We start from the raw sequence: 25,743 nt of genomic DNA, 5'->3' as shown, positions 1-25,743 counted from the left end.
GTGCCTCTGGTTGGAGATCCGAGGCCCACAGCCATGCCATTCTGCAGGTGCCCATTCCTGCTGCAGAGACTCTCGAAGCAGTCTCAAAACATTGTAGGTTGCATTGGACCTCATGTTTTCTGCACTCCAGACCCTTATGCACCAGCAACTTGAGTGTGTCATGCTGCTGTTGAGGCAGCTGCTCAGCTACCTCTTGCACCTGCTCCAGATGTCTCGCGAGTACTGGCTCATGAAGAGCTGGTAGGGCAGTGATGCAGCCATATGCAAGACACCTTGAAAACACCCTTCCTCCAAAGAGCATCTATCGCTCTGTAGTCCTTCCTCAGGAGTGCCAAGGATGGGCCCTCTGTGAGTAGATTTGACCATCACCAACTGTTGAGGCAGCTGATGCTTATCGAATTCAGCAGCCTTCTGGATGAGGTAGACCCTGTCCCCCCTTAATAACGGGAGGCACTGTGAGGGGGTGTTCCCATAAGCCTCAGCAGCAACTCCTTAAGGATCTCGTGTACCGGGACCACCATGATCTCCTAAGGAGGCTTCACAAACTGGAGGATCTCAATGCATTTTGTGTCTGGCATCCTCCTCTGTCAAAAGTTGAAAAGGGATGGGCCTCCACCATCACCCTCATAAAACCTGCGAAGGTTAAGTCCTGAAGCGGAGACTTCCTTTGTTCATCTGGTGAAGAAGAGTCTGACAGGAGACCATCAGAGTCCTCGAGGAGGACTCCAGCAGATCATCCTCCCAGGGGTTATAGGTACCCTCATCCTTGCAGTATGCTACAGGGGATGGGGTCCTAGGTGCTCATCCTAGGTCCAGAGGTTGCAGGCACCGATAAAACTGGATGTGGGACTACAGGCCTCGGCGTCTCTGCCGGTCTCGGTGGAGTTTCCTCCTCAGAGGGACAGGCGATGACTTGTATCAATAGGGGGGAAGCCGCAGTGCCCACTGGACAATGATACTGTCTCAGGAACTGACGCTAGCTGGGTCAATAATGCACCAATGAGCACACTGAGCTTCTCTAGAAGCGTACAAGGATGGGGCAGGCACCGGTTCCGGTGCCATAGGATTGAAGTCCCTCAACACCCACTCCACAGCTAGCTGGACTCGATGCTCCAGCTCCTCCTCAAGCATTGCCGATGCCAACACAAAGAGAGAAAGGAGGGTGGCCAAATCTTCTTCGGACCCATGAGGGAGATCAGCAATTGGCACCAGGACTGGTGGAGAGTGTCGTGGACCCCGGGCATCAACAGAGGATGGGGCTTTCTTTGCCACGAGATCGTAGCAAAAGCCAGGCATCTCTGCACCCGGCACAGAGTTTCAACAGGGATTGATGCTTCTTAGGCTTCCCTTGATGCTTGGCCTGGTCTTTCCCAGTGCTGGAAGTCGAAGACAACGAACCCATCATCCTCGTTCCAGAGAAGTTCGACAACAGTGGTCTCTGACACCCCTGTCCACTGGCAAGCATCGACGAACCGACAGTCCCGCCAATGTCAATGGCATAGTGTCATCGGTGCAGCTCCAAGTTCCTTCGATGTTGATGCCTCCGATGCCTTAGACTTCCCTGACACAAATAGCTGATCGATCTTGTTGAGTCGAAGTTGATGTTCCTTCGTTCATCTGGGTACACAAGCGCAACCCTGAAGTCATGCGATGCCAACAGGCAGAGGATACACCCTCATGAAAATCAGTGATAGACATGGTCCTTGGGCACTGGGGGTATCAGCGAAAACTGGACGTAGCCATGATGGGTTAAAACAAAAGGGGCGCAAAGTCACAAACAATGGTGGCAGGCATCAATGATTGGCAGGTGCCGAGGCACCGCCACCACAGGGGGAATTGACCGTGAAAGGAAACTTACCTGAAACGCCAAAAATCCTGACTAGGGACACTTCAGAAGGGTACAGAGAAGGACCCAGCGATGGATCAAAGGAAAAAAAATGAAAAAAAATGAGAAGAGCAAAACGTTTTCCACAAGGCAAAAACTGCCAAGTAAGCTCAATCACACCGCAAGGTTTACAGCTCCGCGGAAAAGAAGAGACTGAAGAGGGACCCCCGCGTGGACGCATGATTTGGGGCATGCTCAGTGTGCCTAGTCAAAGTTCTAGAAACTTTGACATAAAAGTTTTCTGCATCGGGGCTCCATCTGATAATGTCACCCATTTGTGAGGACTACCATTCTGCTTGTCCTTGGAGAAAGGCTTTTCCCTTTCTTGTGTCCAGGTGAGACCCTATAAATTCCATTTGATGCAACTTGCGGGACTTCTGAAAATTTACTATGAACCCCAATGAAGGGTATATGTATTGTGTAGGTGGTTGCTTGGTGAGCTTCTGGTAAAGATCTGCTGGATATTAGTCAATCGTCTAGATATGGAAAGACTAACACACTGTTCTTTCAGATGCATACTGTCACTATCACTAAGCACTTGTGAATACCCTGGATGCTGCTGAGAAACTAAAGGGAAGAACTTTGTACTGATGACTGCTGTCTGTTATGAAGCGCAGATATTTTTTGAGATTGATGTGGATTAAAATATGTAAATATGCATCCTTTAGGTCTAAACCAATCTCCTATAGCCAGAAGAGGTAGAATTATCCCGGGGAATTCATTTTGAATGTTTCTTTTTTTTAGATACCTGTTCAAGTTTCTCATGTCAAGGATTGGGCAGAGGTCTCCTGAAATCAGAAAGTATTTGGAAAGATTAAGGCAATAGCCTATCCGAATAATTTGTGGAACCCATCTGTCTATAGTTATTAATGACCATTGAGTTTGAAAATGATGCAATCTTCCTTCCACTGAAGATTTTGTAGAGGACTTGTAGAATAGTGGGAGTTTTCAAAAACTAGGACCAGATTTCTATACAGCTTTAAGGGTGGATCTTTGTTGAGTCAATTCCTTTGGAGGCTATTTAGGTTATTGATGCTGCATTTGTTGCTGCAGCTGTGGCCTTTGCCTGTAATACTGATACGATCAATACCTTCTTTTTTATATGGTTGATACTGACCTTTTTTATGTGATAACTGCAAACACTAACTGTGGTCACTATGGAACAAAATTGTTAAATGCTCCTTTATCATTTTCACTGCTTCATTAACTTTTTCTCCAAACAAATTTTCGCCCATGCATAGAGCATCTGCTAATCTGTCATGCACATCTTCTTGCAGGCCTGAAGCCTTTAGCCATGCTAGTCTTAATTATATGGCTATAGCTAAGGAACTTGAAGCAGTATCAAAAGCATCATAGACTGACTTTATGAGATAATTCGTGCATTCCTCTGCATCATTAATCTGTAATGTGATCTTATGAATGTCAGATGGGAATGAGGATATTTCTTTTATGTGCTGTAAGGTATTGTATAAGTATTGCACCATTTGTAATTGGTGTGATGAAATTCTAGATTGTAACCTTGCAGCTTGGAACATCTTTTTCCTCCAAATCATCCAAAAGCTTGGCTTCCTTCCCTGGAAAATTACTGGAATATAGGTCTGTTTTCTTCACTTTTTTCCAGAGTTGGTTCCACTAACCCTGAAGGAATATTGGGCACAGAAGATTTTTCTGGTGGCTGAAGAGGACTGGTGAGTACTGCTTACTGGTAATATTGGGACTTAAAATTTGGGGAGAGGTGAAATTGTAGAATGTGCACCTTGTTTAAAAGCTAGGACAGGTAAGTGATTTCTTTTAGGGAGTGTGCGAGGGGCTTTAATTTAAAACAAAAAGCAGGCTAGGAATAATAAGGGATTTCTTTAGTGTATTTCTAAGCTAGTGTCAGTATTTTTTGTAAGTAATAGAACTGAGTTTACAAAGGTAACTTACTTGATCTGAAAATATGAGAATTCTGATTCCTGGGGAATCAGTCACTACTTCTGGGCCCATTCACTCCACCCCAGGCTCTCTCTCTGCTAAATAACCAACCCAATTAAAAGGAAAATCTTCTAAATAGAAGTCAGTGAGTTTGAATACCATACAATTAACCCTGATTTAGTGATTGACTAATTTTAATCTTGTTGCTGGTCATTCAAAAAGTAAGTCACCTAGTTATCAAGTTAAAAACCTTAGACTTTAAAAGACACCAAATAATTTAAAATCCCTTAAGTTAAGAGACATACCTACTCGTTAATCAGTTTTTAACTACTTTAGCTACTTAACAAAAATGATGTGCAGATAGAAGTCCAGCAGCAAGTTGGGAGCTGTCCAGTCTTTTGCATCGATTGCCACATGTATTACTATCTACCAGTTGGTAAGGTGATGTATGTGTGCACCTGGTGCAAGGAGCTTCTGGCTCTCAGAGAACGAGTCCAATCTCTGGAGCCAGAGTGGCAGACAATAGTATATAGAAAGACCTTAAATGACATAGTAGAGCGGTCCCAACTTCAGCAAAGGTCACCTGGTCAGGAGACCATCACCTTTGTCTGGCAGGAAGTGATTCTATAGCTAGGACATGCCCTCCAGGTGATGCCTTATCCTCTCGCACTGAGGATGTGTCTCCAGAGAAGTGAGAGCCCAGGAGACAAGGGTTAGGTCAGCTGTTATAGTGATGAATCGATGATTAGAAATGTAGAAAACAGGGGGGGGGGGGGGGGGGGGGGGGGCTGGTGAGCGTGAGGATCGCTTGGTAGCTTACCTGCCTCATGTGAAGGTAGCAAACCTCACGCTACCTTCACGCTAGATAAGATTTTAGAGAGTGCTGGGAGGGGCAGACTGTCATTGTGCATGTGGGTACCAATGGCATAGGAAGGTGCAAGAGGGAGTTTCTGGAGGATAAATTTAGGCTCTTAGGTAGGAAAAATGAAATCCAGAACCTCCATGGTTGTATTTTCAGAAATGCTCTCTGACCTATGCACAGGACCCCAGAGGCAGGCTGGGCTCCAGAGTCTTAGTGCGTGGTTGAGACGATGGTACAAGGAAGAGGGATTATAGATTTGTTAAGAACTGAGGAACATTCTAGGGAAGGGAGAGCCTGTTCAGATGGGATGGGCTCCACCTTAACCAGAATGGAATCTTTCTGCTGGCCTGGCACTAACCTTTAAAATAGAGATAGAGCAGTTTTTAAACTAGATGATGGGGGAAAACAGACAGTCGCTCAGAAGCGAATGGTTTTGGAATGATGTAATCTTTAAAGGATACTAACAAAACAGGGATGTTAGGGCCATCCTGAGGAGGTTGTATTAATGCTAAAGTAACCCAGCAGCCTTTAAGTAAGAGCAGACAGAGCAAAATATCTCAAATTACCCCTTTTCAACTGATAAGCAGAATGTTGATGCAAACAAAAAACGTACTTTGAAATGTATATATGCAAATGCTAAAATCTGAAAAATAAGATAGGAGAATTACAATCTATAATGCTAAATTTAGAGGAAGCTGTAATTGTCATCTTAGAGACTTGATAGGAAGAGGATAACCAAAGGGACACTCTGATACCAGGATACAAATTACATTGCAATGACAGGATGGATCACGCTTTTCAGAGGACAATTTCATTGGATGGCTGGAAGAAGGGAGAGAGAGAGAGGTTTATTCTTTTTTAGAAAATGTCATTAAACTGGCTAGTTATCTTCTTAAATAGTATCCACAGTAGGGCTGATCTATGAGGTTAAAAGACCAGGAGGAGGTGGGAGTAATCCCACATACACCCCCCCCCCCCCGCTCATTAGCACTGCAACTGGTCCATGCAATGTAAGAAAGATAGGTAACTTGCCCCTAGCATTCAAAAGGTTGAGAAACACTGCTTTAAGCCTATAGAAAAATACTCTAATAGATTACTCCTCCAAATTAAACGTTACTTCTTATGCCATCTTTTGGATGAAAAGGGGCATGACAATCCAGTGGGAGCACTGAGAAGAAAGGATCATCTTGCTGGTGGCTGAAGAAGATTGGTAAGTACTGCTTTGGGAAATTTTAGATCTTAAAGTTTTGGGGAGAGGTAAACTATCGAGGTACATTCTTTAGTGTGTGTGTGTTTTTGTTAAAAAAAAAAAAAAAAAAAAAGCTAGCTAAATAGTAGGAAAAAGCTTAGAGTTTCTGTGTGTTTCTCTTTCCCTCCCACCCATCACAAGCTCATCCTTTGATTTATAGGCAGGAGACACTTTCACATTAAAAATCAATCAGCCTTTTATCTAAAACACAGAACTGCCCCAGGCCTGATCAAGAGTTTAATTATCCCATTGCAGGGCACTTTCAGATTATAGTGAATATACCAATAAATTTAAAGGATTCTTATTTACACATTGCTACTCCCTTAGCAACCTAAACTTAACTAAGAACTCAACAAAATTAAGATGAAGGTAGCAATCCAGCAGCAAGAGGAGGGCATTCCAGTCTTCTGCATCGAATGGTGAGAGGTTTTGTGTGTGCATCTAGTGCAAAGAGCTCCTGGTTCTCAGAGAACGAGTCTGATCCCTGGAGGACAGAGTGGCAGACATGGAGGAGCAGAGGCAGACAGAAAGGTTTACAGATGAGAACTTCAGGGACATAGTAGCCAAGTCCCAATTCCAGTCTGGTAGCACTGGTGCTGCCTTGGAGGAAGGTGGTCTCCTGGTCGGACAGCATCAACCTGGTGCAGCAGAAAGTGAATCTGTAGCAAGGACCTGCTCTCCAGTTGATGCACTGTCCTCTTGCACAGAGAATGTGTCTCCTAGGGCTACTGCCTAGGAGGGAAAGGTTAGGTCGGCCATCAAAGTTGGAGATTTCATTATTAGGAATGTAGAGAGCTGTGTGGCTGTTGGGTGCGAGGATCGCCTGGTAAGATGCCTGCTTGGTGCAAAGGTGGGGACCTCATGCGTCACCTAGTGCTGGGGAGGAGCCAGCTATCATGGTACATGTGGACATCAACGACACAGAAAAATGTGGGAGGGAGGTTCTGAATGCCAAATTTAGGTTAAGCAGAAAGTTGAAATCCAGAACCTCGAGGGTAGAATTATATGAAATATTCCCTGTCCCACGTGCAGATCCCCAGAGGCAGGCAGAGCTTCAGAGTCTCAATGCATGGGTGAGATAATGGTGCAGTTTTGTAAGGAACTGGGGAGCCTTTTCCAAAGGGACGTGCTCCACCTTAACCAGAGTGAAATCAGGTTGCCGGTGCTAACCTTTAAAAAGGAGATAGAGCAGCTTTTAAACTAGAACAAGGGGGAAGACAATAGTCATTCAGCAGCGCATGGTTCGGAGGGAAGCATCTTCGAAGGATACTAATGAAGCAAGAGAGTTAGGGTATCCCAAAAAGAGGTTCCAATAAAGCACATGTAGTCCATATGTCTATAAGTAAAGAATCACCTGAGCTAAAAGATTCCAAATTATCCCTGTCAACTGAAAAGCAGGCTGTTAATACAAACAAAACACACACTTTGAAATGTCTGTATGCCAATGCCAGAAGTCTAAGAAGTAATATGGGAGAGTTAGAGTGTATACAGGTGATTGATGAGATTGACATAATTGGCATCACAGAAACCTGGTGGAAGGAGGATAACCAATGGGACAGTACCATACCAAGGTACAAATTATATCGCAATGATAGGGAGGAGCAACTTGGTAGTGGTTGTGGGGGGGGGGGGGGGGGGGGGGGGGGGGGTGCTTTACGTCCAGGATGACATAGAATCCAACAAGATAAGAATACTGCAAGAGACTACATGCACAATAGAATCTTTATAGGTAGAAATCCCATGTGTATCGGGGAAGAGTATAGCGACAGGAATATACTACCTTCCACTTGGTCAAAATGATGAGATGGACGATGAAATGCTAAGAGAAATTAGGGAAGCTAACCAATTATCCTAATATTTACTGGGTAAATGTAACATCAGACCAATAAAACAAGAGGGTAAGTTATCTAAGAAGGCCGTTTAGGCAATAATGTAGATTAGACAACAGGAAATGTCCAAGTTAAACCTTTATTGAGAGGAGACGTGTGTTTTGTGCGTGTGCCCAACTCAGGCCGAGTTTCGCCCCACCAGGGGCTGCCTCAGGGGCTAAAATTAACAAACAAATAAACAAAGTAAACAATACCGGACATACATAAATAAATACGTATAATTTAAAATCATAAACAATGTTTTAAAAAAAGGCAACACATAAATAAATAAGAGCATAAACAAATGAGAATAAATTAAAATCATGAACAAAACTTACATAAAGAAAGACGTAATAAATTGACAAAAAAGACATACAGTGTAATATCATCATTTTACCTGTATATGGATGGACACTAAATGAGCCAAAAAGAAAAAAAAATTTTTCTTTTAACCTTTGTGTGCCAAAATTCACACACTCTTTTGGTCTGCAAAAGATTTAAAAAATTAACAAAGAGAAGAGGCCTCTGATGCAACTTACAGTCAAAAGATGAAAAAAATTATTGAAATGAAAAAATAGAAGATAAACAAGTATGTTATCAAAAACTACAGCAATAATGTGGGTATAATAGAGGTACAAAAGCTGTCACTATAAAACCTATATAGGGCTTACCACTATAAAATCACAAAAAATAGAAAAACCATGCTTGACTGATGATGAATCTAAAAAATTCAACTTCTAAGTAACTAAAAATTATCCGCTAAGGACAACTATTAATTGTACATATTGGTATTCCAGTGTATAATAACTAAAAAACAATACGCAGCAGTTAGCTTATTTTTGTAAAGTGTCCTAAAAATTAACGTTAACAACCGATATTTGTTGTGCTGCTGATATACTAATGTGATAAGGCGCAAACACATATTACATGCAAAAAACAAATTAAAAAAAACTTGATCTGCTTATTTAAAGACATGGTATTTGGGTTTCAAATGGTGAATATTTGAGCGGTACAGAGAAAGAAATGTAAACACCAAAAAATATTTAATTAAAAAATGCAACATAATAAAGGCATCGCCATCAGCTCTACCCTCAAATGAGACACGTTCAAAGTCTACTACAAACGAACTAACTTCAAAACAAATGCACGATTGTACATGACTATGAACATATTATATGTGCCGCCATTATATGATCACTCTTAAATTTGAAAAAACGCAATCAGCACAAAACAGGGCTATTTAAAAAAAAGGCTATTTAAAGAAAGGTGTCCCGGCTGTACACTTCAGACAGTGCCGTGTTTATGTCCTGCTTGTGCGGGTGCAGAGCAAAACTGGAAATATACAAATCTTATCAAGTTTCGCATAAAAAATAATAAATTAAATACCTTTATACACTTATTTTAAAAAAATGCCTTCAGAGTTTTAATAAAAACTATTGAGCAGTGCGGAGAAAACATGTAAACATCAAAACATATTGAACTGCATGAATGTAAAGCGGTAAAGGCAACGCCGGCGGCTCTGCGCGCAAAAAATAAACAATAAAAGTCTACCCCAAACAAACTGTCTTTGCAACAAACACACAATTGTCCACCACTGTCAATTTGATACGGCCACTCTCAAATATTAGAACGCTATTTGAAAAACAAAATAGTCACGGGTGTCGACTTAAATATATGCTGTCTTTGTTTTGTCTTTATTTTTTGTTTATGCAAGCGCAAGGGAAGCCGAAACTAAAACATTTTTTTTGAAAATTCTTATTACTACTATATAAACAACCATGTCTCAAAGGAAATATGCGGCATACTCACACAATTATAGTGATGGTGCGATTAAGTCTCCGCTCATAACTAACAAGGACCTAAAGTTGAAAAGACGCTGCCCTGTCCTTTAAATATTTAAAAACGCGCCAAAACTCCTGTCAGTCACAACAGGGAGGCGTGGTTAATAAAGAACCCGTATGAACGGCTCAGAAAGCCTGGTATCCACCAGGACAGTAATTGAAGATCCATTAAAAACCCACATATATCCAAAAAATGAAAAATAAAAAATATGATGAACATATACCTGCATCCTTCATACCATAAATAAATTCATAGCGCATATGAATAATATTAAAATCTAGAATATACCTGTATTAAAAAATAAAGTGAAATACTGTACCTTAATCTAACTGTGAAAATATGGGAAAAATATAAAACAAATATGAATTATAAAAATAAAATTGTGTAGTGACTGATATTGCCTCTCTATGTATAAATTGAATAAAATCATGGGCTCGTCAAACAGGTAAAACATGATTTAAAAATATGATAAAACCTACACAACAGTACAGGCAAAACAATTAATAACGGTAAAATCAATTATACTCTTGAACAGCCTCCTCGTCTCCTCTCAATAAAGGCTTAACTTGGACATTAAATGTAACATCAGGACATGCTAGAGATAAAGCTCCTGGATGGAATAAGTGACTGCTTTATGGAGCAATTGGTTCAAGAACCAATGAGAAAGTGAGCTATATTAGATCTAATTCTTAGTAGAGTGCAGGATTTGGTGAGAGTGGTAACGGTGGTTGGCAATAGTGATATCATCACATATCATCACATTTCAATTAATGACTGAAAGGGGGATAATAAGTAAATCCACAGCTCTAGCACTAAACTTTCAAAAGGGTAACTTTGATAAAATAAGAAAAATAATTAGAAAAAAAAACAAAGGTGCAGCTACAAAGGTTAAGAGTACACAACAGGCATGGACATTGTTAAAAAAAACAAAACACCATCTTAGAAGTGCAGTCCACATGTACTCCACACTAACAAACGGGCCGATACAGTACAGTAAGGGGTAACAGCGCGTCCAAAACGCACGTCCAACCCTCCCCCCCGAACCTAATAGCGCCCGCAACATGCAAATGCATGTTGATGGCCCTATTAGGTATTCCCGCGCGATTCAGAAAGCAAAATGTGCAGCCAAGCCACACATTTTGCTTTCAGAAGTTAGCGCCTACCCAAAGGTAGGCGCTAATTTCTCCGGGCACCGGGAAAGTGCACAGAAAAACAGTAAAAACTGTTTTTCTGTGCACCCTCTGGCTTAATATCATGGCGATATTAAGTCGGAGGCCCTGAAAGTTTAAAAAATTAAAAAAAAAAAAACATTTAAAATGGGCCCGCAGCTGTCGGGTCGAAAACCGGACGCTCAATTTTGCCGGCGTCCGGTTTCCGAGCCTGTGGCTATCAGCATTCGCCCGCTCTCCCGCGTTTTTACTGTATCGACCCGAAAGGTGAAGGAAGGCCAAACAACTGCCAGTATGGTTAAAAGGTGAGGTGAGAGAGGCTAATTTAGCCAAAACATCTTCCTTCAAAAATGTGAAGGATCCATCTAAAGAAAACACGAAAAAGAATAAGGATTGGCAAGTTAAATGTAAAACATTGATAAGACAGACTAAAAGAGAAATTGAAAAGAAATTGGCCATAGAGGCAAAAACTCATAATAAAAACTTTTTAAAATATATCCAAAGCAGGAAGCCTGCAAGGGAGTCAGTTGGACTATTAGATAATTGATAGCCTGGACAATTAAAGAGCAGAGTTTTCAAAAAACATTTTTATTTTCTATTTTACATATCATAGATGACATCTCAAGTGGATCTCTAGTTTTCCTGATCTTTCCTTCCCTATCCCCCCATATTTTGATTAGGTCTCCAAAATAGTTTTTTTTTTCTTTGCATTATAGGTGCTATTGACTCTCTGCACATTGTAATTGGCTACTTTTGTAAATACCACAGTCTTAGAAATTTACATTTTAAGGCAGGCCTAAACAATTTGCATTGTTTTTAGTACAGTCAGAAGTAGCCAATCCTAACATTGGCAGTAGCACAGAGGAATCATATTCTGTCCAATTACTACCTTTGCATCAGCTAGCTCAATGTTTCTGTCCAATTACTACTACTTTGCATCAGCTAGCTCAATGTTTCCCAACCTTTTCAAGCCCAAGGCACACCTACATTAATAAAATATTCTGTGGCATACCAGCCTCCATTGGGCAGGCAATATGGACATGGAGAGTATTCAAATGGCCAATTTTAAATTGAAGGGAGAGAAGCTTCAGACACACACATGAACCAGTTCCTTCTATATACAAGTGCAGAAGAGAGAAATATGTGCAGCCAGCTCAGTTACATTGGCTGCCGCATGTGGCTGCCAGAGCTCTTCCACTGTACTGCTCCTAACACTCAGAATGAGACATCCAGTGCTCAGAGGTTAGTAGGAACCAAAGCAGAAAGCTCAAGAAAGGGACAATAATACACTCAGTTCCACACAAACTGGGGCCCAGCTATCCATGGCCCTGCATGATACCCTTTAATTTTACTCCAGAGCTCATTCTGTAGCTAGAAAAATGATGCATGATTACACATGGCCTCAGAAAAGTGCTCCTACATGTTTAAGAACCCCCACTGATAACTATTGCTGCTATGAAGTGCTGAAAGCAGAACCCAGGTGCTGCTATGGATCTGAATATCAGGCAGTGGTGACTTTTCCGTGGCAGACCTGATCAGATCTGAAGCCACACTGGCTAGAAAATAATGAGATAGCCTTATGCATCTACTTACAAGATTTTAACCTTTCCATATCAGTTACTACACCTAAATAATCAATATGCATTCAGTAAATTAATCGCTCTAAGGCATGAATACATCATGTTCAGGGTTTCTAAAATGCACTCACTCATTTGACTGGAGCAAGTATATTTTCTTAGCTAGCAAGGGAGCAGCAAGTGGCATAAGTGTCTTCAGCATTTGAGTGGGGCCTGAGAGCAAGGAGGAAACAAAAAGGCCTCCTTTGAGTCCTGGGAGTCGGGAGAGGTGGAAGGAGGAGAGAGGGCTGCGCCTGGGTATGATGGGGAGAGAAGGGGTGGAAAGAAGAGAAAAAAAATGAAAGGAACCAGAGTGCCTTCACGCCAGATCAGATGTGCCACGGAAAAATCACCATTAGAGGAAGTTATGTCATCGGAAGAAATTAACCACATAAGTCCGGAGTGTCCGACCCTACTAAATCCCCCAGCATCGGGCATCTACAGCTCAGAGACAAGCTATTTTTGGCATCCTGCTACTTTCCTTAGTTATGGTTTGGCGGCATACAAGAAAAAAAGTGGACTTGCAAAAGTTTTCGTTTATGAACACTGCTGCGTTGCTGGAGTCAGGTATGGACAGCGGCATGCAAGCAGGACACATGTCCCTGGAAGTTAGCAGCAAACTCAGCAATGGTGTGGGAGATGGCACACTGACTCAAGCCGATTTTTTGAACTGGTTTGGAATTTTACGAAATGATATATCAGGCCTGAAAAAGGAGATTCATGACCTGCTTGCCAAGATGAAAGGAGATATCACTGAGCTGGGGAGGCGGGTCAAGGAGACGGAGGTGTGGTTAGAAGACCAGGCCTCTGAGCTTGCTGGTTGTAAATTGTCTCCAAACAAACTTTTGCAAACCAATACTGAGTTACTAAATCAAATTGAAGACCTAGAGAACAGGTCCCATAGAGCGAATCTGAGGTTCAGAGAAATACCGGAGAGTTCTGAATTTGCTGACTATTGCCAAATGGTTAACATTAGTGCGCTGGTTCTGGGCTTGGATTCTAAGTCTTTGGAGGCCCTGTGGTAAAGTTGAAAAGGGTGCACAGAGCGCCGGGGGCTGTGAGTAATAATCATCCCCGCAATATAATTGCGGGGACGATTTGAGAGAAAGAAAAAAATTGAGAGAAAGAAAAATTGAGAGAAAGAAAATTGAGAGAGAGAAATTGAGAGAAAGAAAAAAATTGAGAGAAAGAAAAAAAAAATAGAAAAATAACCACCATAAAATATAAACACAAATTTGTCACACTCAATTCCTTATTCAAGTCCTCAAGATGGGGAGACCCAATCCACAACCCAAGGAATAATACTTCAAAGGAAACAAAGATCGATTAACAACAGTCATGCTACATAATGGGGAACTATTTACGAGATATTACGACTGGAAATTATCAGAGGAACCAACAGAAGATGTTTTACCAATCAAAAACTGGGTCAGCTGAGGGGGGTGTCATAAAAAATATGTGAATTATTTTGGTATTTAACCATACATTTACAAGGAAATTTAAGGGAAACCTCCCCCCCTCCCCCACTTGCTGAACCTTCGAACATATTAAGAGAAATTGCTTCCACTTTTTTTTGAGTCTGTCTAGAAACATCTGGGAAGACCTTTACTTTAAGCTACAAAAAAGGTTCTGATCTATGTCGAAAAAAAAGTCTCAACAACCAGTCTTTATCAGGCTTAAGAGCTAGCGACACAATAAGCATTGCTGGAACAGCTATTTCGATATCCGAAGTTTCAAGCATAGTAGAAACATCCACAGTGGGTCCTTCAACTGGAACCAAGGACACCATTCCATCCATACCCCTTTTTAATTTTCTTAAATTTATCTTAGAAACAGGGAGAATTGCATTTTCAGAAACTTGAAAAATTTCATTTAAATATCTCTTGAATTCTGGGAGATATTAAGGCAATTTTGGAAAATTAATGAACCTGAGATTTTTTTTATTCCTCACAGTATTTTCACGATTTTCAAATTTTAAAGCCATATTAGTGTTTTCTTTGACTACTGCAACCTGAGTCTGTTAAACAGAATTCACTTGAACACGTATAGATGTAAGTTGCTATCCCAAATCAGTAGATGTACTAGACAAAACAAACTTTATGCTCCAAATCTTTGCATTTCTGCATAAGGGGGATAACTGTTGGAAAACAGAACTCCTATGGCGTCCCATATGGCCTTCAAAGAAAAGACAGAAGGTCTCTGGAGTGGGAATAGCGATATAGATGCTGAAAACTCACTTGATACACCTTCATTAGTACTCCCGGCACTTCCCTGTCTTCAATCTCGAAAAGTGTCCTTACCCAGTTGTCCAAGTTCAAATAATGGACTAGCAGCTGCAGAGGTTACCCCGTCACTCCCCGATGGAATCACTGCACCCACGACCAAGTCCATCGGCATCTCCGTTGACTCCCGGGAAACTCTCACAGCTGCAGGATTACCGGGTGGTGTTCCCTTTGCGGGGCTCAAGAGTGAAAAAGAGCCAGGGAGAGAGGGTAGCTCAAATTCCCTTCCCACTCTCTCCAGTGGCTGGGTCCCCGGAAATGGGCTGCTACACACGATGAAGGTCTCCATCGGGCTTATCGAGAGGAGTGGAGGGGCCATGGGGAAAGGCCCAGACCTCGGTTTCCTCTTTCTGCCCATTTAGAGGAAGAAAAAAACAGAAGACAATGGAAAGGAAGTAATCACTCGAGAGGTCTTCATGCCGCTATCGGTCAGCCATCTTAGATCCCTGGTATCATAGATTTTCTCTAAAGAGGAAATCGCCATGGCGGCTCGAAAATCAGAGCCCGTGACTTGGAAGGACCACAAGGCAGAAATTTACCAAGATTTGGCGATTTCTACTATATTCAAACGAAAGCAGTTCAGAGATGTTATAGCTGCACTCCATGGCAATAATATTAAGTACAGATGGCTATTCCGTTTGGTCTGAGCTTCAGCATTGCCAAAGTGGCTTCCCATGTATTCATGATGGTAGAGGCAGTGGAAATTCTGCAAGCTGCAGGTCTGGATATAACTCCCTTGGATACCATTGCATCAACTGCAACAAGTAGTCAATTGCGCAGTGACACTGTGTGAGGTGGCAACAAGTGGACATGGGGAGGCAGAAGACTTTGGTAGCATTCTGGTAGTTCGCTCCCTTCTAAGGATCCTCTATCTTGAACAGTTTGACCATTCTGTGCTTTGGAATGGCTGATTAATATTGGGACTAAACAGTTTCACTATCCTGTTAGGTGCTTTCAAGAGGATTTGGTTTTCTACTGGTGGGGAAAAGATTTTCTCATTATCTCATGTTGTTATTCTATTGGGTGGGTCGGGGTGGAGTGACTAGATGATACAATGTCTTTATTCCTCAAGGAGGCAATCCATAGAGTTGGGAGGTAGACCAGTTCTGGAGGGGGTTGAGGAGGTTTTGGGGTTGCGGGTATGATTGGTTGCTGGGTGTGTGCACGCGGGGAGATATGTTGTCTTTTTGTGCAATGCTTTTCGGAAAGAAAGGGTCAATACTCATGTTGCCTTTATGCGAAGGGAGGTTTACGAATAATTTCTATTAATACCAAGGGGTTAAATACTCCGGTTAAGAGGAAACTGTTATTCCAAGAGGCACGGGGTTTGCTGGTCAATGGTATCTTCTGTCAGGAAACTCACTTACTTAAACATATGGAACGGTGGATGTGGGATAGGTCCTTTCCGCAGCAGAATTTAGCTTCTGTCTCTATTAAAAAAAATATTGTGGAGTGGGTATTTTATTCTCACGCACCTTAGTGGTAGATGTTAAGGATATCAGGTGTGATGCAGAAAGTAGATTCATTGCTCTTAAAGCTATAATAGCGAATTGTTCACATTTCTTATTTTATATGGTCCGAATATGGACTAAGGTACCTTCTTTACATACATTTCTACCCTTCTGGTGGAGTGGGCCGAGGGTCATAAGAACATAAGAACATGCCATACCTGGAAGGTGTAGAATTAACTTCCTTGCCGGACAGGGCTCGTGAGTTATTAAAGAGAAATTATCCATAGTGAGGTTTATCAAACCATTCAGGGTTTAAAGCTGGGGAAATCACCAGGTCTAGATGGGTTCTCGGCCAAGTTTTATAAACATTTCATCCAGTGGCGATTCCGCCATTGGTGGATATGTTTAATGCCCTATGGTTGGGAGGTTCGATCTCATCAGAGTCCAACCTGGCATGGATAACTATACTAGCTAAAAGTGGGAGAGACCCCATGCTCTGTGGGTCTTATCGGCCAATATCCTTGATTAATAAAGATTAAAAAAATCTTGCCAAGATATTAGCGACACATTTGGGGATGGTGACTCCCTTCCTTATTCATGAAGATCAATTAGGGTTTGTCCTGGGTAGATTAGCCTCAGACAATGTGAGAAGGATTTTAGAGTTGATCTGGCGAGCACAGCAAAACAATATTCCTATAGTGCTATTATCTGTGGGCAGCGAGAAGGCTTTTGACAGGGTTCACTGGTCGTTTTTGTTTAAAGTGCTAGAGAAAATGAAATTAGGTTCTGGCTTTATTGAATGGATTCAGCATCTATATGAAAATCCTAGGGCCTGTTTAAAAATCAATGGGTGATATTCACTTTCCCTTGAGGTAAAAAGAGAGACTAGACAGGGCTGTCCTCTTTTGCTGTTATTATTCACACTATCTTTAGAACCATTTGTGGAGCGGGTGTGATAACTCTCAAATGCAGGGGATGTTGGTGGGATCACATCACTATAAGCGTACCATGTTGGCAGATGACCTCTTATTTACCATGGCAGATCCGGAATCGTCACTACAGATCCTATTGCAGGATATGAGATTGTTTGGAAGAGTCTCGGTTTTTAAATTGGAGCTATTAAACATATCAGTACCAAGCGATCATTTTGTTCACAATAAGGCTAATCTCCCATTTTGGATAGCAAAGGGGTGGGTGAAATATTTAAGGGTGAAAATTGGTCCTGATGTAAATGAGTTATTTGAGCTTAGCTACACTCCCTTATTATCTAATATACAAAAAGACTTAGATAGGATAGACTGGATTTCTCCTGGTTGGGGAGAGTAGCTATTATTAAAATGAATGTGCTGCCTCATTTTGCTATTTCCTCCAAACACTTCCTGTGACTGTAAAAGATTCCCTCTTGACAATATGGCAGCTTAAGCTACTCAGATTCATCTGGAAACACAGAACTCCTACAGTCTCTAAATTTATTTAAAGCCTTTTTTTATACCGGTATTAGTAGGTACATCATATCGGTTTATAAACAGTAGATGGAAAATACAAAAAACAGGGAAATGGGGAGGGGACAACAAAGTGCAACAACTAGAGAAAATTAAATAGATGAGCAAGAAAAGAAGAACTGGAGAGGTAACATTAACGTAATAACTTAGAAGGCATAAGTTAGTAGTAATGAGTTGATGTTCATGGACTTAGTCTGGATAGGCCTGGTGGAAAAGCCAGGTCTTTAGCTTTTCTTGAATTTGAAGGAGCAAGGCTCAAGGCGAAGGTTTGTGGGTAGTGCATTCCAGCGGGTGGGGCCAGCAATTGATAGGGCACGATCCCTTGTGGAAGTAAGGCGAGCATTCTTGAGGGATGGGATGTGCAGGGTACTTTTAAGAGTTGCTCTGGTAGGGCGGGTGGAAGGTATGACTCGGAGGGGCTCATCGAGCCAGCTGGAATTGTGTTTGTGGATGGATTTGTGAATAATGGTGAGGGTCTTGTAGAGGATGCTTGATGGGATAGGGAGCCAGTGGAGGTCTTTAAAGAGGGGGGTTATGTGGTCGGATATGCGGGCATTCATGATGGTTCTAGCAATGGCGTTCTGTAGCATTTGAAGTGGTTTGATAGTGGAGAAGGGTAGGCCTAGATATAGGGAGTTGCAGTAGTCCAGTTTAGAAGAAAGGGTCACTTGAATGACTGTACGGAGATCGTGGGTACGAAGTAAAGGTTTGAGGTTTTTTTTATAACATTGAGCTTATAGAAGCCATCTTTTAGGACAGAATTGATGTGTTTTTTTAGGTTTAAGTGCTGATCAGTTAGAACACCAAGATTTCATACGGGAAGCTGTGAGGCGAAAGAGCTGGAAGCTGGTTCGCTTGCTGGGGAGAGCTTGAGCATTTGGTGGCTGGAGATGAGGAGCAGTTCTGTCTTCAAGGAGTTGAGGGCAAGGTGGAGATTAGTGAGTAGGGAGTTAATGGAAGCAAAGCATTTCTCCCAGAATTTTAGCGTTTTGGAGATGGATTCTTGTATTGGTATGATGATTTGAACATCATCTGCATAGATGTAGAATTTGAGGCCGAGATCAGGTAGTAGCTGGCAGAGGGGCAGGAGGTATATGTTAAATAGGATGGAAGAAAGGGAAGAGCCTTGAGGGACTCCTTGGGTGAGGCAGAAATGTGTGGATTCTGAGTTGCCTAATTTTACAGAGAATTGTCTAATAGCCAGGTAGGATTTGAACCAAAGGAGGGCTGCGCCAGAGATGCCAAACAGTTTTATTTCAAGACAAACTGTGAGAGGGTCTCCAGGTTCCTCACTTGGCATGGTATTCTGCTGCGTCACAACTGAATGTATTCATACACTGGCATAAGGCTGGGGGGATCTGAAACCCTGAGCCCAAACAGCCACACTGGAGGCTGGTGATCCTCCGCTACATATTAAAGCCTGGCAAAAAGGAGGGATAAGTTTTTCTGGTCTGTCACCTTTCTCCAGATTAAGTTATAAGTGGAGGTCCAGATTAGTGGGTGATAAACAGGCTTATCACCTAACTTCCTTCCTCTGACAGAAATTTTCCTCCAGGGACTGAAGGACAATGGAAGGGGAAAGGCTTGTTTAAATGGGAGCAAGTTTGGGATGGAAAGAAACTTAACTTTTAACAAATTGCAACAGTTGTATCCGATCTCTGAGTTAGATAGCTTTGCCTATAATCAGATTATTCATTTTTTCACCTCCACAAAGGCTGGGCAGTAGCTCAGAAAGGGTAGATCACATTTTGAAAATTGTGCTCAAGCTGATAGACTTAGTAAGTCTATCTCCAGGATCTATATCTTGCTAAATTGGGAACTTCAGAGAAAAATGATATATCAAATTGCTTGGGAACAGGACCTGGGGATATGCTCGAGGACAGAGTGTGGGACCAATGCTTTTCAGCACACAGCAGGAGTTCGGTATCCTCAATAATCTAACGGGTATAAGGTACTCTACAGGTGGTATCTGAATTCTGTCAGGTTGAGCAAGATGTATAATGGATCTAATGATAGATGTTAGAAGGGATTTGGAGCCCAGGGTACATTTATACACTTGTGGTGGGAGTGCCGGAAATTGGGAAACTATGGGATGCAGTGCATGACTTCATTTGTTCCGTGGGAGGTATTCAGATACCCAAAGATTCCAAAGTTTGCTTATTATGTTTACCAACAGCTGTGGGGACTGAGTTTTTTCAGCAATGGGCTCAACAAGTGGTAACAGCTACTAGATGCGAAATCGATTATTAGTGGCATAAACCTACTGTTCCTACCCTAACTGAATTGTTAGTGTACTATATGGGGAAAGTAGCAACCATGAGAAATGACAGAGTGGTTAATTTTGAACATTTTGGCACCCTTATCTACAATGGAAATCTAATATAACTGACTGTTTAATCTGAGATGCAGATTTTGGAGGGGTTGGTGTCTACGTGATGCTGTCCTGCTGTTCTCACTGGGCAGTTCTAAGGCCAGGGTAGTGGGATACATGATAGTTCTATAAAGCGGTTAATTGGGTTGTTTATACCCTCACTAATAGTCGTCTATCACGGTCCGTATACTTGTAATTCGCTGATACCTTTGTGCACTTCTCTCTGGTACATACATACACTTGCTCTGTTCTTTTACTCATCTACCACATGGATACTGAGAGGAGGGCAGGGGGTTGGGGTTGAGGCATAAAATGAAAAGTTAGCATATGTTATGAAAAGCTTTATTTTATTGTAGTATATCAATAGTAATGTTTCACAGAAATATTGTTTTACGGTTTTGTAGATTGCTACTATGATATTGCTCATATAATTTGCTCAATAAACATTAAATTACACAAAAAAAAAAGTCACCACTGTTTGTTGCTCATATCCAAAACAGTAGCTGGATTTTGCCCTTAATACCTCATAACAAGAACCACCAGTGGTGGTTCTTAAATATGAAAGAGTTCCTTTCTTAGCACGTGTAATCATGCATGCCTCTTCTTCCTAGCTACATAAGCCCTGGAGTGTGGTAATTAATAGGCAGCATGTAGGGTACACATAGCTAGGTCCCACTTTGTGAGCACACACATTGCATACAATATCTCATCTCCCCCCCCCTCATGTGCTTCCTAAGAGTCCTTCCATCCTCTGTCCTATCCCCAGGCTGAGTCAATAGAGAGAGCATGAATTGAGCACTAGATGTGACTTACTGTGAGAGTTGGGAATAGCAGCAGTAAAGGAGCTTTGTCAGCTTCATGCAGCAGCCAAAGTAACTGAGCTGGCTGTTCACACCACACTGACTTCACTCTTATCCTGCACTTATATTTAGAGGGAGCTGGTCCATCATAGAAGGTCCATGTGTGTTCTAACCCATCTCCCTTGTGTTTTAAAATTTGAGAGAGACTGCTAGGGCTTCAGTGATTCTCTAGCTCTTCTTTTGGCCCTATGAGTCCTCTGCGTCTGCACTGCCTGCTCCATGCAGGCTGGTGTGCCAAATATTTTTGTTAAAGTAGGTGTGCCTGAGGCTTGAAAAGGTTGGGAATTACTGCTTTAAGCAACTATCTCAGACAGAATTAACCTATGAAACGATAAAAGCATATTAGTTGAGTATATATATGCTTTGCTATTAATACATTACAAACCCTTTGCAACATTCAATTACTTATTAAAACCGCTAGTGCACACAGCATTGCACAATTATAACAGATGGCAGTCCTTACTTAAAGTCTTAAGCAAGATAAAATACATGTGGCTTTTTGAAACCCGCCTTGCTACTTAAGCAGCTATCATTAAGGCTGTGAACCACTGATCTAAACTGAATGTTACAAATGTTGCCTCACTAATTCTTGTATATCGGGCATTCAGATTTCCTACCCTATATTTTCCTGTAGACAAAGGGCGTTCCATTACTTTGTGTCCAGGGGTCATTGTGCCTTTGCTCTGAGACCCTTACACTTCCTGTGACCAAGGCCAGCTGCACCGCCTCTTACAAAATTAAGCCAGGACTTCCTTTTATTTAAAGTGTTCTTGACCACCTACCTGCATATATTTGTCCTTAATCTGTTCACAAGTAGAGATACAATTTGAGATATATAGATGAATAAATTCTGGAGGGAGATCAACTGCTGTAGTAAGTCTGTATTAAAGAAAAAAATTGTGTTACAGGTAACTACAAGATTTGGCAAAAATAGTTATTAAAATATGATTAAAAATAATAGAATGAGGACCAATACACAACTAAGATGCAGAGAACTATGTTTAAATATTAAAATCATGTGACTCCATAAAGGAACATATATCACAACTATATATATATATATTTCCCTTTTAGTTGTGATATATATCACAACTAAAAGGGAAATGCATCACTGTGAATTTTATTCTTCTTTTGTAGAAACTGACTAGATTAAACTGTACGTTTTATAATTAATCTTAAAGTGTGGATCAAAGAACACGCCGAGGCATGGTTTCTGAAACGCACAGATTCACAGAAGGGTGTGTGGGGGGAGAGTTATACTGGGAGGGAATAGAGGGTATGTTGGGGATGTGAGTATGGGTGCATGTTTGTAGTTTGGGGATAAGAGATATAGACGAGTGTGTTTGGGGAGTTTAAGGATCTGTGTAGTGTGGGGATGGCTTTGAAGATGCCTTTTGGTGCCATCTGTCACCAGCTGCTTCAGTTATTTTTTCCTTTTTTTTTTTGTCTGCTTGTGTTGCTCTGGGCTAAAGCGTTAAGAAGCTGAAGGGAGACTTTTGGAATGGAGCACTGATCAACATTCCTACAGAAAGCAGTGGGGATTTCATTTTTTAGAGGCTCGGTTCTTTCAAAATACTGACTCAGTGTTCCTGGTTTTTGAACTTATCTGCGACAGTCACATTTTCTTCCCACATGCCAAATTTGGTGAATTTCCATCCCTTTTTTTTGGAAAGTTATTGTTTCTTTGGACGGATGAATATCGATCCCTTTTATATAATTCATTCCCACATTCCTTATGTTTAAAAACTTAAAAATGATGTCCCAGGGAACAATCATACACCAGTATGTTTTTAAACCCCAGCACAGTGCAATAGAGCACTGTTCACAAGGTCCACAGACACATCTGGCTTGAATGATATCCACAATGGGTATTCTTAAATATATTTTTTGACATAATTGGTTAATGAAACCTAAAGTTGAGAGCTATTGCAACAGAGGGATAAATAAACCTGAAAACAGGAATATGTTTATGCCTTCAGAGGAATTGGAGGATAGGGAAGGAGCAAGGGAATGTTAAAAAAAAATAAATAAAATCATTAACTCTCTTGTTCCTTCCCTATCCTCCAATTCCTCTGAAGGCATAAACATATTCCTGTTTTCAGGTTTATTTATCCCTCTGCTGCAATAGCTCTCAACTTTAGGTTTCATTAACCAATTATGACAAAAAATATATTTAAGAAATACCCATTGTGGATATCATTAAAGCCAGATGTGTCTGTGGGCCTTGTGAACAATGCTGTATTGCACTGTGTGGCGATTCTCTAAAACGTCTTGGAATACTAACTGTAATAAACTAGGGCTGATTGTTTGCCTTATCAAACTCACAACAAGGCGGCAGAAAATACATTGGCTTTGACTCAATGGCAGTGCTGTGCTCTGCCATATGGAATACTTGGATTTGATTCCTGGGTCAGGTCTTCGATTCTCTGTGTTGAGGATGTTGCAAAGGCAATGTTCAGTGCCAGACTTAAAGGTATATACATACCAGATTCCAGAGAGCCATGGTCCGCAGACCCTAGCCAAGGAATGCCAGTGCAATAGCCAGGCTCAGTAGAGGTTTATAATGTAGGGGAAAACCCCGGGTAGCCACGAATAAAAATTCATGATGCTGTAGTTCACTAAAGGCCAATACCCAATGATCTGGAAGTCCAAAGTTAAAGGAGGAAACTGCTGGCCCATAATTTAAAAAGGGATAAGATGTTTTTATTTGCTTTTTAATTTCTTCCAAAACAAAATGGACAGTAGTTGCAAAAGCCACAAATTCACTATTTAACAGATGAACATATGAATAATGAAAGGATATCCTCACATGAAAAAAAAAAAATGGGGCAAGCTTTTTTTGTAAATCAAGCCCATGGAAATACAACCTTGGGAGTCAGAGATCACTGATCTCTCAGAAGAGTCAGTATTAAAAAAAATGTAAACTTGACAAGATTTGTACACTTTTAAAGATACGTAAGTGGGAAAGAGCAAAGACTGTTTTATGCTTTGATTGAAAAGCACTGACATAAAGCAGAAATGGCCTACTCAAAGGGACAGAAACAAATCTGATTTTCAAGATGCCCAAAAATGAGCCTCCTTCATTATCAGTTTAAACCTATTTTCATCTTCACAAAAACCTGGTAATTTATTGATGAAAATTGGTTTAAACTGATTTTCACCCTAATTTAAAAAACATGGCTGCAGGCCCATGATGCTTTCAAGCATCTCCCCCGCACGCCCCCAGAAGACAGACAGTGCTGTATGCACAGGACCTGGACCCAGACCGTATATACAGCAAAACGTGCAGGACATGCTGCCACCGAAACCACAGGCCCGCACAGGAGGAGGAAAGAAACCGTGCCAGTGGTGGAGGGAGACCGGATCCACGGTCAGAGCTGGAGCTGCTACGTCTCAGGAGGGAGGGTCAGAGTTGCTGCTGCGGCAGCTGCCGCCAAACAGGGAGGCCAAAATCACCTCTGGGGCTGTACTGGGAGATCCAGAGCTACCACTGGCGCCACCCACTGAGAAGGAAGGCATGGGAACTGTGCTCTGCTGGAAGGAGGAGAGAAGCAAATGGGGAACACATGGAGAGCTGAAGAAAAAACAAGGAAGATTCTATGGGGAAAAGGGAAGGAAGAGGTAAGTCACTGGGTGAGAAAAAGACAAGATGAGAAATGCTGGTGGGAGAGTCATTGCAATTTTCATCTAGCTCTATCACTGACTTTGAAAGTTGTGTGGCCTTTTCCATAAAATGTTTTGATAGCTCTGCTCTAGATATATTTATTTTTTACTGTACTATTTTATGTCTACTAAAATAAGTTATTTTCTGGGAAAAGTAATGTAATTTTTTATGCTGATTCTTTTCTGTGTTTGTTTTTGTTGTAATAAACACTGGTTAACTCCCAGGAAAAAAAAAATACTGAAAACCAAGGACACTATTGATTCTTCATTTTTATTGCTGATTCTTAAGAACATAAGAAATTGCCATACTGGGTCAGACCAATGATCCATCAAGCCCAGCATCCTGTTTCCAACAGTGGCCAATCCACTACACTAAGATCCCATGCCACTGATGCCAGTAGTAGCAGAGGCCATTCCCTAAGTCAACTTGATTAATAGCAGTTAATGGACTTCTCCTCCAAGAACTTATCCAAACCTTTTTTAAATCCATCTACACTAACTGCACTAACCACATCCTCTGGCAACAAATTCCAGAGCTTAATTGTGCATTGAGAAGAATACTTTCCAAAAGGAAACCTTTAATCATACAAATATAAACTTCTGCTATCTATATTTTTATAGGATAGGAATATCCCAAAATTAATTACAGTAGAATGCATCAGTAATGTTGCAAAGCAAAATAAACAGATAATGCAGAAGGAGATTTTGACATATGTATTCCTATGATATGGAATCGGTAGACACACCACAGTCTTTCACCATTGCCCAGCTGGATATTCGTAAATGCCTGTTTCACCAGTCCCTACTGGAAGTTCTTCTAAACAGGCAGACTAAACACTTGAACTGATTCCATGAGCTATGAGTTTCCATTACTACTGTGTAGAAGAATTTGTTAAGATTTTATTCTGTGATGCACACAAAAAAACAACACGCCAATACCCAGACTGTCTATAAATATACATCAAATACCCCACCTCTCATATAAGGAGACAGTCTGCTTTTTCAATTAACAATTGTCAATAACAAAATCTTTTTATTCTTCACTAATTGCACATTAAAATACTTCTGTTATATAATTTAGAAACACCTCTGTCATTTGTTTACATATTTAAATGTTGCAGGACTACAATTTTTTCATAACATCCCTCCCTTTACCTTAATCGCACATGCACGCTCTCACCCACTCACCACCATCTCTTTCATACCAAT

General features: G+C 41.2%; 1 protein-coding gene across 1 annotated transcript in view; it reads right to left on the bottom strand.

Annotated features, from left to right (window-relative positions):
* The window catches only part of CNOT11 (CCR4-NOT transcription complex subunit 11), a 104,288-nt gene that overhangs the window by 21,849 nt on the left and 56,696 nt on the right, over window positions 1–25,743 (bottom strand). Inside the window, exon 6 of the mRNA XM_029604803.1 lies at window positions 21,654–21,750. Coding sequence (XP_029460663.1) covers window positions 21,654–21,750 — 97 coding nt within the window. The remainder of the gene's footprint in view (window positions 1–21,653; window positions 21,751–25,743) is intronic.

The sequence above is a fragment of the Rhinatrema bivittatum genome, chromosome 5 (assembly GCF_901001135.1).
Source record: "Rhinatrema bivittatum chromosome 5, aRhiBiv1.1, whole genome shotgun sequence".
In the NCBI taxonomy this organism is placed as follows: Eukaryota; Metazoa; Chordata; class Amphibia; order Gymnophiona; family Rhinatrematidae; genus Rhinatrema; species Rhinatrema bivittatum.
Note: the sequence above shows the minus strand (reverse complement) of the source record. Positions and strands in the feature narration are given on the sequence as shown.